Source organism: Ailuropoda melanoleuca, chromosome 6 (assembly GCF_002007445.2).
Source record: "Ailuropoda melanoleuca isolate Jingjing chromosome 6, ASM200744v2, whole genome shotgun sequence".
NCBI classification, from domain to species: domain Eukaryota; kingdom Metazoa; phylum Chordata; class Mammalia; order Carnivora; family Ursidae; genus Ailuropoda; species Ailuropoda melanoleuca.
The window spans coordinates 52,599,354-52,614,849 of NC_048223.1; the positions used below are offsets into that span (position 1 = coordinate 52,599,354).

Below are 15,496 nucleotides of genomic sequence, written 5' to 3' on the forward strand. Positions count from 1 at the left end.
TACTTTATATAACTCTGTTTTTTTTCGTGATTAATCTTCCTAGTGCTTATCAATTTTATAAATCTTTCCAAAGGACCAACTTTGGGGGTCAGTTGATTTTCTCTAATATTCTCTGTGTTTTATTTTATTGATTATTTCCTCCTGTATTTATTATTTCCTTGCTCCTACTTACTATAGGCTTTTCTTTGTTTACTTAATAAGGTAGAAACTTGTAGTATTGATTGTGAGCTTTTCTCTCTCCTAATAAAAGTTAATATACATTATTATATGTTATAAGTTAACATTATCATATTACATATTACTAATTTTGACATGGAGTATTTTTTATTCACTCAATTGCAAATATTTTCTTAAGCAAGCTTTGGAAACACAGAAAGGCTGGTTACTACGTCTTGTTCTGAGGAATCTCAGCCTGCTTAATGGTAAAATAAAGCTAATGATGGGGTCTTTGTACCTACCTGCATCTTCTGGCTAACTCTTACCCCATTTTTGCAGCATAGTTAAGAACTGGGGTATGTAGGGGCGCCTGGGTGGCACAGTGGTTAAGCGTCTGCCTTCAGCTCAGGGCGTGATCCCGGCGATGGGATCGAGCCCCACATCAGGCTCTTCTGCTAGGGGCCTGCTTCTTCCTCTCCCACTCCCCCTGCTTGTGTTCCCTCTCTCGCTGGCTGTCTCTATCTCTGCCGAATAAATAAATAAAATCTTTAAAAAAAAAAAAAAAAGAAATGGGGTGTGGATTTGCTGAGAACGCTGTCCAAGCATTGACATCAGCCCTGGTTAAATGGTTGCTTGATAAGCCTGACAGTAACTATCATGAAGCAATGAGAAAAGTGGAATGAAGGTCTCTGTTTGTTTCTATTATTTTTTTGTTGAGAAATTGGTATCCTCGATGTCATCATCTATGTGTCCGTCAATGCAAAATGCATTACTTACAAGAGTTGCCTACATGTAATCCACATGCACTTGATAGAAAATATTTACACCCAATATGAAACAGAAAATGCAGCATGGCGATATTCTTTTGAAAGTCTCCTATTTCTCTCTGGCTGCCCAAGCTGGGGAGAAAGACAGAAAACAACCATTATTAGAGAAAAATTCTTGAGCAAGGGAGGACAGTCTTACAAGTAGTCCTATTGCTGGTATTACCTTTTCCAACCAAAGCTGGGTAAGTCTGTAGCAGCTCTCAGCACTGTGGAGGGCAACTGCCTGCAGAAAACTTCTCAAAGATGAGGTTCCAGTTTGGGGCTACTTGTGTCATGTTAGTCTTCCCTTGATTATACAGATTTTTTTTGTGTGTACTAAATAGAAAGAAATATATATGTATGTGTATATATATGTGTGTGTGTACATATATATGTGTGTATATATATATATCTGTGTGTACATATGTGTGTGTACATATATAATATATATTATATATATTATATATTATATAAATATAAAAGCAGCATTTCCCAAGAGTGTTACTTAGAAATATGGGCCATAGCATGCTTAATTGGTGTTATTCAAACAATAAAATTTCAAAAGCAAATGAGATTGCAGAAAAGTCAATTATCGTGAAAGAGGGTCAGGACTGCAGGATTACACTGACCCTTAATTACAATGTTGTAGCCTAAGACTCCCAGAGCCAGTCATTAGCTAGCATGGGTATATGTGTGTACTTATGACAACATCAGTCACCCGAGGGGGCATTTGGAAAGATGAAGACACATATTTGAATAATCTAATGGGTGGTTATTGGCATTGAGTGGGCAAGAACCAGGGATGATAAACATACCACTGTATATAGTTTTTATATAAGATATAAACTATGTATTTAGAAATAGTCTAACACATGCTTTTCTGTGAGCTCTTCTAACAAGTAGCATCTTCTGAGAGTCATGTTTCATAGAAAAGAGTGTGAAATACTGATTAAGAGTGATAATCAATATAGTCTATGTATAGATTATATGTATAAAAGCCTAAAATACATATAATTTGGTTGATTAAGTCTGGAGACTTGAGGCCCCAGGATCTCACTTTTAAGGACTGAGAGCCCCCCTGGAATCTGTCATGGCTGCTGTCTTAGTCTAACATCTTCCTAACCATTCGTGTGAGCCAGCAGCATGTCAGTGCGAGATGTATTCATCAGGGAGCTGTCATGGAAACCAGTCAAAGAAATAAGGGGACTCTTGGGCTAATATGAAGGAGAAGTGTCTAAATCAGGCAGCCTCACTCGACAATTATAGGTAATATTGTGAGGCTCAGATAGGGCAGAGCAGTTAAGTACACCCCTCGAAAGTACAGGTAAGCACAGCCCTGGTGAGAAGTATCTGAAGAGAGGCTGGAAATGGAAGCCAGAGACTGCTCTTGTCTGGGCATGTCACACTTCCGAACCCAGATCCAGCACACACAGGTGTGAAACAAAGCAGCCCAATGGGCTCAATGTCAGAGCTGCACAACACAGCCTGTCATGACTAGTACATTCTTGCACCACCCCTTGGGACAAGACCCCAGTTCTTCCTACAGGCGGCCCACTGTCCAGCTGCTCTGCAGGAACCCAGGCCCTAGAGGCTCTCCAGCATCCCCATCACTGAAGGGAGCTGGATGTGCTCTAATGTAGGGACCTCCCTGGCCGTGCTTGTAACCCAGAGGCCCAAATGCCAACCAGCCCACAGAAACCAGAACATCTAAGTTGTGAGTGCTTTGAGAGAAAAGACCACTTTTAAAACTTTCCCTCATGCCTTCCCATAAGATAATCCTGAATTAAGAACATAATCAACTCTCAAAATTTACTGCACGAGAGGACCGATGAAGCAGGGTGAAGTTGTCACTGATCGATCTATCACAGTGGCTAACTCTGAAAACAAACAGCTAAGCCGCTCCCTCCAGTGCATCCCAAGGGCGCTGGACAGGTCGAGAGCATAGCTCTGGGCTGGGTTGCCAACACCGTTGCCAAAGAAATTCGGATAAACTTGGCTTAAGAGAAGCCAATCACTCAAGAGACAAGGGTTTGGAAAAGACAAAAGGATTTATTTTGGGTGCCAGCAGCTGGGGGAGGTGGCAGGCTCCTGCCTCAACAGCAGACTGCTCTGCGGCCAAAAGGAACACCTCAAGTTTTATAGGAGAGTTTGGGGGGTTGGGGAGAGCAGGGAATATGTGCAGGGGAGCAGGCCGACAGCACAGTCATGGATGGGAGGCGGTATGTGTTTAGTGTGTCATCATGGGCAGGGAAGGGGACCTGTAGGGTGTGGTCTTCTCGACATTTCATTGCTCTCAGGGCTTTTCTGATCCGGTAGTTTGAATTTTCTGGTCATTGCCAAATGTCTTTATCAACGCCTCAAAAAAGTGTGATAAGGAATCAGTACAATGGGTTTTAATTAGAGCATAAGTTGAGCTGTCCTGTCTATTTCTGGCTTTATCTGTTGGGGTCTACAGTTGAGCAAGAGGGCTCGCTGACAAAATGAAACCAGGCAAGAGAGATATAATGCAAAATGGTGAGTCGATGTGGGGTCATCTTTAAGATTAAACGATGCACTCCTTCGGTCTTTCACCCATCTATTTACTTGACAAACGTTTATAAGAACGGATGTAGTTTTGGATATATATACATATATAGGTGAGGTTTGATGGGGTCCGAAGCCAACAGCCAAGAAAGAATTCTTGAGATATCCTCGGTGCAAAATGGTGGTTTTATTAAAGCACAGGGACGGGACCCGGGGGCAGAAAGAGCCGCTGCTGCTGCGTGCTGCCCCAGGGTTGTGAGGGGAACCGACTGTATACTTTGGGGTGGGGGGCAGTAAAGATAAGGGAAGTTCCAAAAGGATTCTTATATGCTAAAGAAGACTCACAGTACTGGAGGCCTGGCCGTTGCCAAGTTAAGGTGGTTTTTCCCTCCAGCGAGGCCTTAGCATTAAGACAGTTGGGAGCTTTCTGGAGGAACATTACCCTCTGCCTGCCTCAAGTATCTGTCCATGGGCTGCAGGTTACAAGGACATTTTATTTTATCTAGGTTTCCTCCTGCCTTTGTTTCCTGCATCAGGAACCTCCAAGCTAGGTCTCAGCGGGACAGAAATGAGAACCAAAAGTTTCTTTTCTCAAGGAATCCAGGTGGTCTAGCTGTTCCTCACACGTTAGAATGCATATGAATGAATCACTAGGAATGATGGCTGAAAACGGAGGTCCCTGGCCACACCCCCACAGAGTCTCATTCAAGTTGGCTGGGGTGGGGTTCGAAGAGTTTATAGTAATTATGATGCCTGTGTGCTACGTTCTATGTGACACCAGCCAGGCACGTAGGAGCCAGAGGGCCCTGTAAGCCTATTCCCAATGGACCAAGGGGTTAAGAACACCATGCTCTGGAACATTTCCTTCAGAGCCTGGCAACAAGAGTCCGATTCTCAGGCAAATGATTTGACCTCTTTAAGGCCCAGTCTCAGCTGAAATAAAATGGAGGTAATATTTCTTATCCTTTGGGATCATTTTGAGAATAAAATGAGACTGTGTATGTCTGGCACCTAACTTGGCACATAATAGGTACTCAATGGATAGTTGCGTTAGTAATAATAATTATTACTATTGGTGTTATCACTACCAATGTGATTCACCAGAATTAAGCTGTATCAATCAATATGAGTTATATATACATATAGTACATGAATATAAAATATGTATTTATTACATTGATCATACTAATTATAATATAAATTAATTATATTAATACATACAGTCAACAGAGATTATGACTTTGATGAATACAAGAGAGACATTCATGGAATTTTCTACAACAATACTGGAGCATCTTCTGAAATATCCTTCCATTTCCTACAGGGTGAGACTTACCATCTGTCTTATTGGAAAAAAAAAAAAGCACATAGTAGCAGATAGAGTGTGTTTTCTAACATAAACCAAAGATCTTCACTTTGTAAGGACTGTAGTAACAGGAGGTCTCCTGCAAAGTGTCCCCCTGTGTTATTTCTGCAGTTGTTTACTTGCTTGTTGCTTTTCAACTTAAGTGATTTCAAAGCCAAATGGGGAATATAATCATCTTTTCTCTCCCATATTTTTGACAATTTTCTATTTGAAAAGTAGCTTCTTTCTTATGATAAAGTAATACTGGATATAAAAAAATTATAAAGCATGAAAAGTCCTCAAAAATGAGAAAATAATCACCCAAATATTCACCATCTAGATATAACCATAATTGAAATTTGGTGTTTATGTAACCGAACTAACGTGAGCTCGCTGCTTGCTGAGTCAGATAGAAACTACAGCAGCCGGGTTGTCACATAAAGGAAACTTTATTTAGCAAATTAAGGAAATCACGGGGAATAACCTCCACAGCTGGGGCCCCCGGGCAAGGGCGGTGCGTTCCTTTTATTTAGGGGTAGGATGAGGACTGGGACAGAGGAGACTGGTCCTCGGATGTAGGGGCAGGGATGAGGCTGAGCAAGTGCCCTAAGGCATGTGCACACTCGCGTGTTCTGTAAATAGGCTTGGGCTCCTCCCTGGGGGGAGATTTTGGTGTTGTAATGAGGGAGAGGTGCCTGTGGGTCACTCCACGGTCCATCGGCGCAGGCGTGAGTCCAGGTTTGAGCTCACACGGGTCAGGGTGCTCTGGGCCACGGGAGCGCTTCCTCTGGGCAGTCGTTATTGCTTGGGGTGTAGTTTCAGTTTCCATCTCGGGATGCTGTGTCTGTCAGACTTTTTTTTTCCAGAGTTAAGAGATAGGCTGGAAAAAAGAACTTAAGGAAAATGTGGGACAAATGTGGACGGGTACAGGCAGGTGGGCAGTCAAGGTCAGGTCTTAGGGTCAATCCTGAGGGTTTGGCAGGTGACAGTCTTTTTTTCCTCTTTATCATTTGTTTTATCATTGGGCTCAAATGATCTACATTTTTTTCCCCTTAATATTATGTAATAGAGATTTCACATAACACATATAAACATATACTTGGTGGCTGGATAATACTATTCTTCCTCACCCATAATTTATCACTCTCTTTTTTGGTAAATTTTACCATATTAAGATATATAATCAGGAATGATTTTATAATATTTATTTCTTTATTATTATGTATATTATTTTTCCTTTGGATAGACTGCTAGAAATAGAATTGCTGAGTGAGAAGTATGAATATTTTTAAATTTGTAAGTCATGTTAATAAAATTCTCTCCATAAAGGTTATGCCAAAGCTTACTCCCATGAGCAGAGAAAAGGAATTAATTTATTTGATAACTAGAGATATTAAATGTGTTTTATTAATATATTGGCCATTATATTTCTTTCTCTGCAAATTCTACATTCCCTTCTTTTGTCCAGCTATTGGAGACTTATTTGATGTTTATGCTTTCCTTTCTTCTTTCCTTCCTCCCTTCACTCTTTTCTTACAAAAAAATTCATAAGTTCAGATTTTTCATGCAACGAGTCTTGAATATTGATGAGGGAACAGAAGGCAAGCTGAGGACAAAGCAGAAATTGACGCCCTGCACCCCCCCCCACCGGGATATACATGACATTCCTCAGGCACCCCTGGCTGCCCAAAAGCTAAGGAAAAGAAAAATAAATGGTTAACTAACAGAGATCACAGTCCTGCAAGACCTGAGTCTCCCTCAGTTTACACATGGCCTAGTGATTTACAAGGAAGAAGCTTTCTTATCAATAGCCTAACTTCCAGAGACCCATAATTCAGTTTCCTGGAGCCCTAACGTTACCACACCCTCCATAAAATTGAGGGAGACTGAGGCAGAAGGAAATGTAAATAAAATGGAATTACTTTTAAACCTGAAGCCCACTGACAAGGACTTGTGATCATTTCCTGGGAGACTCCCGACTGTCTTCATGTTAGTTCCTCATTAGAGGGAGGGACAGCCTTGGCTCCACAATAGCAAGGCCCCCAGTATCCTGTGAGGCTTCTTTAACATATGAAAGTACTTTCTCAACCTCCCTTTTTCCTCACCTCCCCCCAACCCCATGGTATATAATCAGCCACCCTCACAACCCAGGGCAGCAGCTCTTTCTGCCCACAGGTCCTGTCCCCGTGCTTTAATAAATCACCAATTTTGCACCAAAGGCGTCTCAAGAATTCTTTCTTGGTCATTGGCTCCGGACTCCACCCCACTGAACCTCACCCATAATCCCACAACCTCATCAAATATGAAGTCTATTGCTTGCTAAAGCACAGCCCAGAAGCATGTTTCTATTCTTTCCTGCAGTAGTATTATAGAAGGATTACACCAAAGTTCACTTGTAGAATTCTCTTTGATGACAAATATATTACTATTTCCTTTCCCAGGCAGACCCCAAATGTGGCAGCTTTTAGCGACAACATGCTGGATGCTTCTTCTTGGACCTATATATGGTTATCACAAGAAGGGAAGAATCACAAATCCTGAAGCTAATATGAATATTGTAAGTCCTTCATTAAGAAAAAAACATTAAGATAAGGAATTCATAATTTATCATCACTTTAGATATAATTTAGATCTAATTGGTGTGCTTGTGTACAACCATTTCTACACTGACTGAATCTGTGCTCGCTCCCTTGTCCCCAGCATGGCTAACCAGGAGCCGGAAGTTGCTGATCCAAACTTTGAAAGACTTGAGCCAGGTTGGGGCAGTAATATTCCCTTTCCTGGTAGATTGAGCTACCATCTGATGGTGGTTTCCTGAAGAGAAGTTTCGTGAGTTCACACTGATGACCTCTACAGAGTACCCTTGCATTCTCCCTAAAGTTTTTTTCTAGAGCCATTTCTTTAATTTGTGAGCTGTATCAGTGTTTTTCTTAACTTAATAAGTCAAATGTGGTTTCTGTTGCTGATAACTGAAAGTATCTTAACATGCAGAAATTTATATCAGAAGTGGAAAGGAATAGAGTGGAATGGAATAGTGTCAGTCAAAAAAGGAGAAGAAAGAAAGAAAGAGAGAGAAAGAAAGAGAGAGAGAAAAAAAGAAAGAAGGAAGGAAGGAAGGAAGGAAGGAAGGAAGGAAGGAAGGAAGGAAGGAAAGAGGCAAATGACCGATTTCCGCCACAGGCTTCATTCCAATGGGATACTCCATACTCTTGCATACATTGTGCACCATTGATGTCCTCACCTATGTCAAGGTTGTGTTAGGACTTTAAGAAGAATGAAACTGTCACAGTTTCTAATCCGTGTCCTGTGTTGTTCCTCTCTCCCCAGTAAGCAGCCCTAACCTCCTACAGGGCTGAATTCAGAGTCCCTGACTATATGCCTTCATATGGAAATTTCCCTCTTTCTCTCATATTCACACACATTCTCTTCTTTCCTGGTCTGGGTGCTTTTGGGTTCTTAATTATTCTATAAAGATAATAAGAATAATAAACGTGTACAGAGCACTTATTTTGTGCCAGGCATTGCTCTAGATACTTTATGTATAGTCCTCAGAACCAATCTGTGAAGAGATACTAGTATTATTTTTATTTTACAGTTGAAGGACAAAAGGGTTGAATAACTTGCCCAAATTTGCACAGCTAAGAAGAGAAAGAGCGAGATTTCGATGCCATACGGTTTGTCTCTAGAGTCTAGGCTCACAACCACTGCTTTAAATAGCCTCATAATACATGCACACTTCTCGTGCGCCTGCATGGACAGGTGCATAGTCCTGTGGTAAAGGCGTGCGCTTTGGAGCTAAACTCACTTAGCCTTTAGGTTTGTCTTTCTCTCTTCCTAGCGTACAGTCTCAGATAGATTATTCATCTTGCTGAAACTCCGTTTGCTCAGTCGTAGATGGGATGATCCCATCTCAAAGGCTTGTTGTAAGGATTAATAAAGCAGAGTGTATGCTCCAGGCTCTATGCAGAAGATGACCAGTAAACAGTACTTCCCCTCTTGCCTGTGTATCTGTTCGGGACGTGTCTTTTATTTGGGTCCCCTCTCTCTTCTTTACACCTTTCCCTCTGCCCAAGAAGCCGACCTGTAAGAACTAGGTCAGCAAGCTCCCCTGACTTTAGTTTTCAGTTCAGTTCAGCCCATTGAAATCTTGAGCAGGTCAGAAGGAGGGACGAGGGTGAGGTCAGATGATTCATTGCCTGGTTCCCTCCACGTGGTCACCTTAGGTGGGCTGTCTCCTTCCTCCCCATGTGGCCCTTTTTACCTATCTCATTCTGGGCCTGGTGACCACTCTCTCCCACCTCCCTTCAGGGTTGGCTGGCAATAGCTCACTGGTTACTAGCCACGGGGTCCTACACAATCCCCCCTGGCTTCCCTCATTAGCTGACCACACAAATTTCTTTGCAAACATTTTGAGAGTGAACTCCAGGTGCATTAATACTACCAGGCTGGGCAAACCGGGATGTATGGTCACCCTATCTTGCTTTCCCATGCCTCCTCATGCAACCTTCTTCTACAACCCGAGTTTCCTGCTACATTCTGTCCCAGTACTTAGTTGAACAGTAGCTTGTGTAACTCAAAGTACTACATTGCACATCATGGACGTGTCTATTTTCCTCTCCTCTTTTCAGAGCCAGATTATTTCCTACTGGGGTTACCCTTGCGAAGAGTATGATGTCGTGACCAAAGATGGTTATGTCCTCGGAATTTACCGGATTCCTCATGGAAGAGGATGTCCCAGAACAAGTAGGATTTATTTTGTTGTGGAAGGAAAAATGCCTACAGCAGAGATTCCTAGGTGTGCGGAGAGCAGTGGAGTAGCTGGGCAGCTTTTGTCCTGAAATAAGAAACTCATCACCTCCACCAGTCCTGCTCCATTTCGCCTGTAGGATCCTCTGGAGTTTTTCAAGCATTTAGATACACAGTTGGTTCAAACAACATGGGAGTTAAGGACACCACTACCCCCACCACAGGGAGCTGAAAAGTCACACATAACTTTTGACTCCCCCAAAACTTAACTACTAATAGCCTACTGTTGACTGGAAGCCCAACCGATGACCTAAACAGTTGATTAACACATATTTTGTACATCATAAGTATTCTATACTGTATACTTACAGTAAAGCAGTGTACAGAAAAGAAAATGTTATTGGAAAATCATAAGGAATAGAAAATACAATTAGGACTGTACTGTATTTATCCATAAATTCCGCATATAAGTGACCCCATGTTATTCAAAGGTCAACTGTACACTGTTTATTTAGTCTTTTTTTCTCCATCACTTTGTCCTTCCAAAAAAACATGGAAGAAAACCTGGTCTTGTTCTAGAGATACCCTCGTCGAGCTTAACAACAGAACCCCGAGGAGTCATCTTGGCGCTCTCTTCTCCCTCACTTCCTACATCCAGGCAATCACCAAGATCTATCGATTTTGCCTCCAAATTTCTCTCTCATCTGAAAACTTCTCTCAGCTTCCATATTTCTCAAGTCCAGGCTTGGACATGATCATTATTCTTTGCTTCAGCTATTCTGGCAGCTTTCCAACTTACTTCACCTGCAATTAGTTCTCTTCTTATTTATTTATTTGAGAGAGAGCGAGAGAGAATATGTGCATGGGGGAGGGGCGGAGGGAGAAGCAGACTTCCCGCTGAGCAGGGAGCCCTATGCGGCATGGGATCCCAAGACCCTAAGATCATGACCCAAGCCCAAGGCAGATGCTTCACTGACTGAGCCACCCAGGGGCCCCTAAATCGGACCCAGTTAGTGCTATACTAAACTTAATTACTGGGCCATTCCTAGTTCCCTACAACAGAGATTGATCTCTGTTAAGAAAGGAGGAACCCACCTAGCAAGAACTGTTTGCTTTCTTCCCTCACATCTTAGCTCCTTTGATACTTTGGAGTCTTGTATAATGAAACTAGCCAGCATCAGAATGGTTAATTATATAAAGAGAAAAATCTAGATTCGAGATAACACTTTTACCTTTGTAAGTACTCATGAGAACTTTGTCTGCCCAAACTTTTACTTCCGTTCTGCCAGCCAGCTGCCGAAATGCATGAGCTATACAGCTGACTCCACAATGAGAAGCTGCTGGGGGCTCAGGTCATAGGGGGCCTACGCCTATGACTGCTCCTTGGCAATAATTTAGCAGAATTAGTAACACCTCTTTCCGTTTCCTCCGAAGGTAGACTGAATGAAATAGACTTTAGTTCCTTGCGCCTGGAAGACCGAAGCTCTCTGGGACCCCAGTGTAGCCGCCGGATCTCTGGGAGCTGGTCTGGCCCTAGAGGGAGCTGAGGGGGTCCTGGGTACCAGCATAGTAACTATTCGTAAAGGACAGGAAAATTGTCACTCTTCTCTCTCTTGTCTGTGTCTCAACACCACTTCCCCGCCTTCTTCTTAGTCAAGCTGTTCTACCTTGAGAACAGGACTTTTGTATCAGATTAACAATTTTACGTTGCATGACATTTCACTGAACATCTTGCGTTTTGCTGTTTTGCTTTCTGACAATGTGAATGAAACTCTGCGGCGTGTGTAAAATCGAGCCTAGTGCCAATGGGTCAATATTCACAAATGGCATTTTTAATGTTTCTGTTATTATTTTTAGAAAAATGTAGTTTGGTAATCAGCTGCTTCATGAGACATCAAATGGTATTGATATGAATAATTATAGAGATATGATTTATTATGCCGAACAGTCTTTTATGTATTTTTTAAAGATTTATTTTTTTAGAGAGAGAGTGGGAGTAAGTGGGAGAGGGGCAGAGGGAGAAAGAATCCTGAAGCAGGCTCCCTGCTCAGCGTGGAGCTCAACACAGGGATCAATCCCGGGACCCTGGGATCATGACCTGAGCCGAAGGCAGATGCTTAACCTATTGAGCAGCTCAGGCTCCCCTACGTATTTTAATTCTAATTTAATTCTTATGACTACATTATGAGATAGCATTTATTACTGCCCATTATACAGACAAGTTAACTGAGGCACAAGGGGTTAACGTGTAGCTGAACAGACTTTGAGCAAGAACGACCTGACTCCAGTACCTACAGAACAACGTAAAACATTGCATATAATCCAAATTTTACAGAGAGAAAAACACGCCAGGAGAAGACAAATAACTTGCCCAAGTAATTAGTTCACAAAGGACTCGAACCCAGGTTTGCCTGGTGCCAAATTTCATCCTTTCCCTCCGCTCTATACTAGAGGAAGCCGGGAAAGAGAATTCTCCTACACACGCTGAGGGTGTTCAGACCTGAGAGTCTTGCTGCCCGTGTGTTTTCCAGCTCCGAGGCCTGTTGTGTATCTGCAGCATGGCTTACTTGCGTCGGCCTCTAACTGGATCTGCGACCTCCCAAACAGCAGCTTGGCATTCCTTCTGGCAGACACTGGTTATGACGTGTGGCTGGGGAACAGTCGGGGCAACACCTGGTCCAGGAAACACTTGAAATTCTCACCCAAATCTCGAGAATACTGGGCCTTCAGGTAAGGAGCTGCGTACTAATGAATATGAATGTTCGTGTGCATGGACGAACACCCTTGGATTTTCCCCTTACTGTGCACACACAACCCAGGGGAATCCACGAAAAGGAAACAAACATTTCTTCCTCTACCCAGGCTTTCTTCACAAGCCCTGAAGAAATGCCCTTATTCACTGCATTGCTGTTTGTTTTAAAAACCTACTTGCTGGTGTGTGTGTGCGCCTGCAAAGTATATATGCAAAAAAAAAAAATCAAAATGCAAAGGTCGTCTTTAGAAAGGTTAATTCTAGGACTATCACTTTGTCACTGTGGACCCCAGAGGAAGCTTACATTGGGTGCTTGCTAAAGAGGAAAACTGAAACTGATAGAAATGGGACAGGAAACAAGGTTCTGGATGAAAATTTTGAGAACCAGACATTCATGATAAGCCAAGAGCAAGCCCCGGGTGAGTCTGCATAGGTGATACCTCCAGTGTGTAATCACTGAGCAGTGAATAAACCAGAGGCTGGCGGGGCTGAGACCTGGCCCCCGAACCGGGTCCTGGGGAAATAAAGAGAAATCCTGAGCTCAGAATGAGCGAAGAGCCGAGTTGCCAGCAGCAGCGCCTGGGGCACGGTCTGCTCTAGAAGCCAGGCCAGCTTCATCCCAGGGGCGACCCCCCACGCTGGCACCGGTGCGAAGAAGTCTGCCTTGCAGGTCCCTAAAGCCATCTGTTCCTTGGCTTCATTGATGCCTTATTCCTCGAAACCATTTGGCATTTCCTCATTCCACACCCCAGTGCCGCCGGGTCATGGCATGATGACAGGAAACAGGATGATTCCCTCCCTAGGTGAGCGTTTTCCCAACCATTCGGAGAAAAAGGAGAACCCGAGGTGATTGATAAATAAGCAGATCACCAGGCCTCTTCCCTGGAAATTCTGATTCGGTCTGTCCGGGCTGATGCCTACCAGTCTGTTGGCTTTAGTCTGCTTTTAAAATAAATATTCCCGGTATTGTTCTTTTCAAGGGAGTTTGGTAAATCCGCTGTAGAATTAAGTGAAGTATGACTAGCCTAACAGGAAAATCCTCTCTGGGCCTCTGCAAAACAGATTTCCCTGATTCTGGACTTACCCATGTTACTCTTACAATCCAGGGGACACCCTCAATGCTTACGGAGATGCCTAATGTTCTATATTGACTCTAGACTTACACTGACAAAAGCTAGGGATCTGTGTCTGCAATAAAGGTGTTTAAGCATTGCAGGCCTGACAATGAGATGGGTTTTTCCCCCCAATTTTGTTGTTCTTTCTCTTTGGCAGCCTGGACGAGATGGCTAACTATGACCTTCCGGCCACAATCAAGTTCATCGTAGAAAAAACTGGACAAGAGCGACTCTACTATGTGGGCCACTCCCAAGGCACCACCATCGGTGTGTTTGGGGCAGCTGGGATCCGGGAGTGTCAGAGAACCTTCTGCACTCAGGAAAGGGGTCAGGACTTCCCTCTGTGCAGTGTCTAGCTGGAGGACTTGACCTGGGAAACCATTTCCTCGGACTGGTTTCTAAAGAGTAAATGAAACAGGACACCAGGGATTTCCGCCGCCCCAGGACTGAATTTGGAGACTGATAGATGAGCCTGAAGGGGAGGGACTTACTTCCGTGTGTACATCACACACGGTGGCCAGACACTGGCTTAGACGCGGGGAAGGCCGAGATAAGAATGACACGGGTCTTTCCCTTAAAGAGCTTTCAGTCGAATGAGGACACCAAAAAGAGAGCAGAGAATTACAAATGGTGGAGATCATATGCCACAATGACTGCTTCTTTTAGTTCCCAGAGGTACTGGGGCCACGTTGACAAGGCCTAGAGGCACTTCGCCCCCGTCCCTGTCCCCATGCAACTAGACACCTCAACAGTACCCATGGCATCTCCACCAGGCTCTCTTCCACATCTGAATCCTAATCGGGTTTCTGGTGTAAAGTAGGTCTCTATAGGCTATGCATCTGACGTACCATCTCTCATTGCAACCTACAAACATTTGAGGCTGTTTATTCATGTTTTACAAATGGCTGAATTCGGAAATTCTTTCTAATGGTGAGAATGCCAAAGGATACCTTCGGTTCTATAATGTGTAAGTTAACCTTCAAAAGAATCATCCAGTGAGGGAGCTATTTTCCACTTTTACAGCTTGAGAAAACTAAGACTTCCCACAGCTCATGAATGGGAAGCCAAATTATAGCCCAGTATTGTCTGATACTAAAGAGTATGGTCAAGGTAGAATGGTCCTTGGAGTCTTCCTGGATATGCCCCACAATGGATGTTTGAACCCTTTCTGCAGCACTCTCTATGAGTAGACTTAAATTCTCCAGGGACGGGAAAGTCACTGCAGTTTGAATTAGCCAATTGCCTCCTTGAGAAGTTTAGGAAATTCTTCCCTACCAGTGGTACTTACTCTGAGTTGCTTTTGTAGCTGCTGTCATTGTTGTTTTTAATATTACTACTTTTACTATCGTTTGCAATGACTGAAGAATTGTTTTAAGTCTATAAACTACTGTGTTCTTCCCTTTCAGCCTTCATAGCATTCTCTACAAATCCAGAGCTGGCTAAAAGGATTAAGATATTTTTTGCGTTGGCTCCAGTCGTCACGGTGAAATACACCCAAAGTCCTTTGAAAAAATTCACAATTCTTTCCAGAGAAGTAGTCAAGGTATGTGACTCCTCCACGTTTAAATCCGTAGTAACTGAAACTAAAACTAAATCTATTTTCACTGATTTCAAGAGAAGAGAACCGTAGAAAAAATGGCATTTTATAAGCTTCTGACACTATCATCGATTTAAGACGTCCATGTAGAATTACCTATAATGTAATTTCACCGACAGGGTTCAGGGAGCTCGCTCCGACGCCGTTCTACCCTATTGTCTAAATCTACCTCAGGGGCTTCTGTCCTGTGTCATTCCTCACTCACAGATATAGCAGCTGTTGAGTTGATTAATTGATTTGTTTCATCTAGTAGGTTAAATTTCTCTCTAGTGGCCCTTGGTTTTTCAGGACCCACATGGAGTAGGAATTAAGATCACAGCATGGTGCCAGATGGCGTGGGGTTGGAGCCTAGCTAGCTGGGTGAATTTGGTCAAGACCTTAAATGTTCTGTGAATCATTTTCTTTACCCATGAAGTGGGGATATTAATAGTTCCTACTCATAGTTCTGCTGTGAGG

The 15,496-nt window shown here is 43.0% G+C and overlaps 1 protein-coding gene across 1 annotated transcript in view; it reads left to right on the forward strand.

Moving 5' to 3' along the window:
• LIPK (lipase family member K) overlaps positions 1-15,496 on the forward strand; it is a 52,774-nt gene that overhangs the window by 22,054 nt on the left and 15,224 nt on the right. Inside the window, exons 2-6 of the mRNA XM_019794315.2 lie at positions 7,272-7,387; positions 9,459-9,573; positions 12,108-12,306; positions 13,601-13,710; positions 14,850-14,986. Of these exons, the coding sequence (XP_019649874.2) occupies positions 7,272-7,387; positions 9,459-9,573; positions 12,108-12,306; positions 13,601-13,710; positions 14,850-14,986 (677 nt within the window). The remainder of the gene's footprint in view (positions 1-7,271; positions 7,388-9,458; positions 9,574-12,107; positions 12,307-13,600; positions 13,711-14,849; positions 14,987-15,496) is intronic.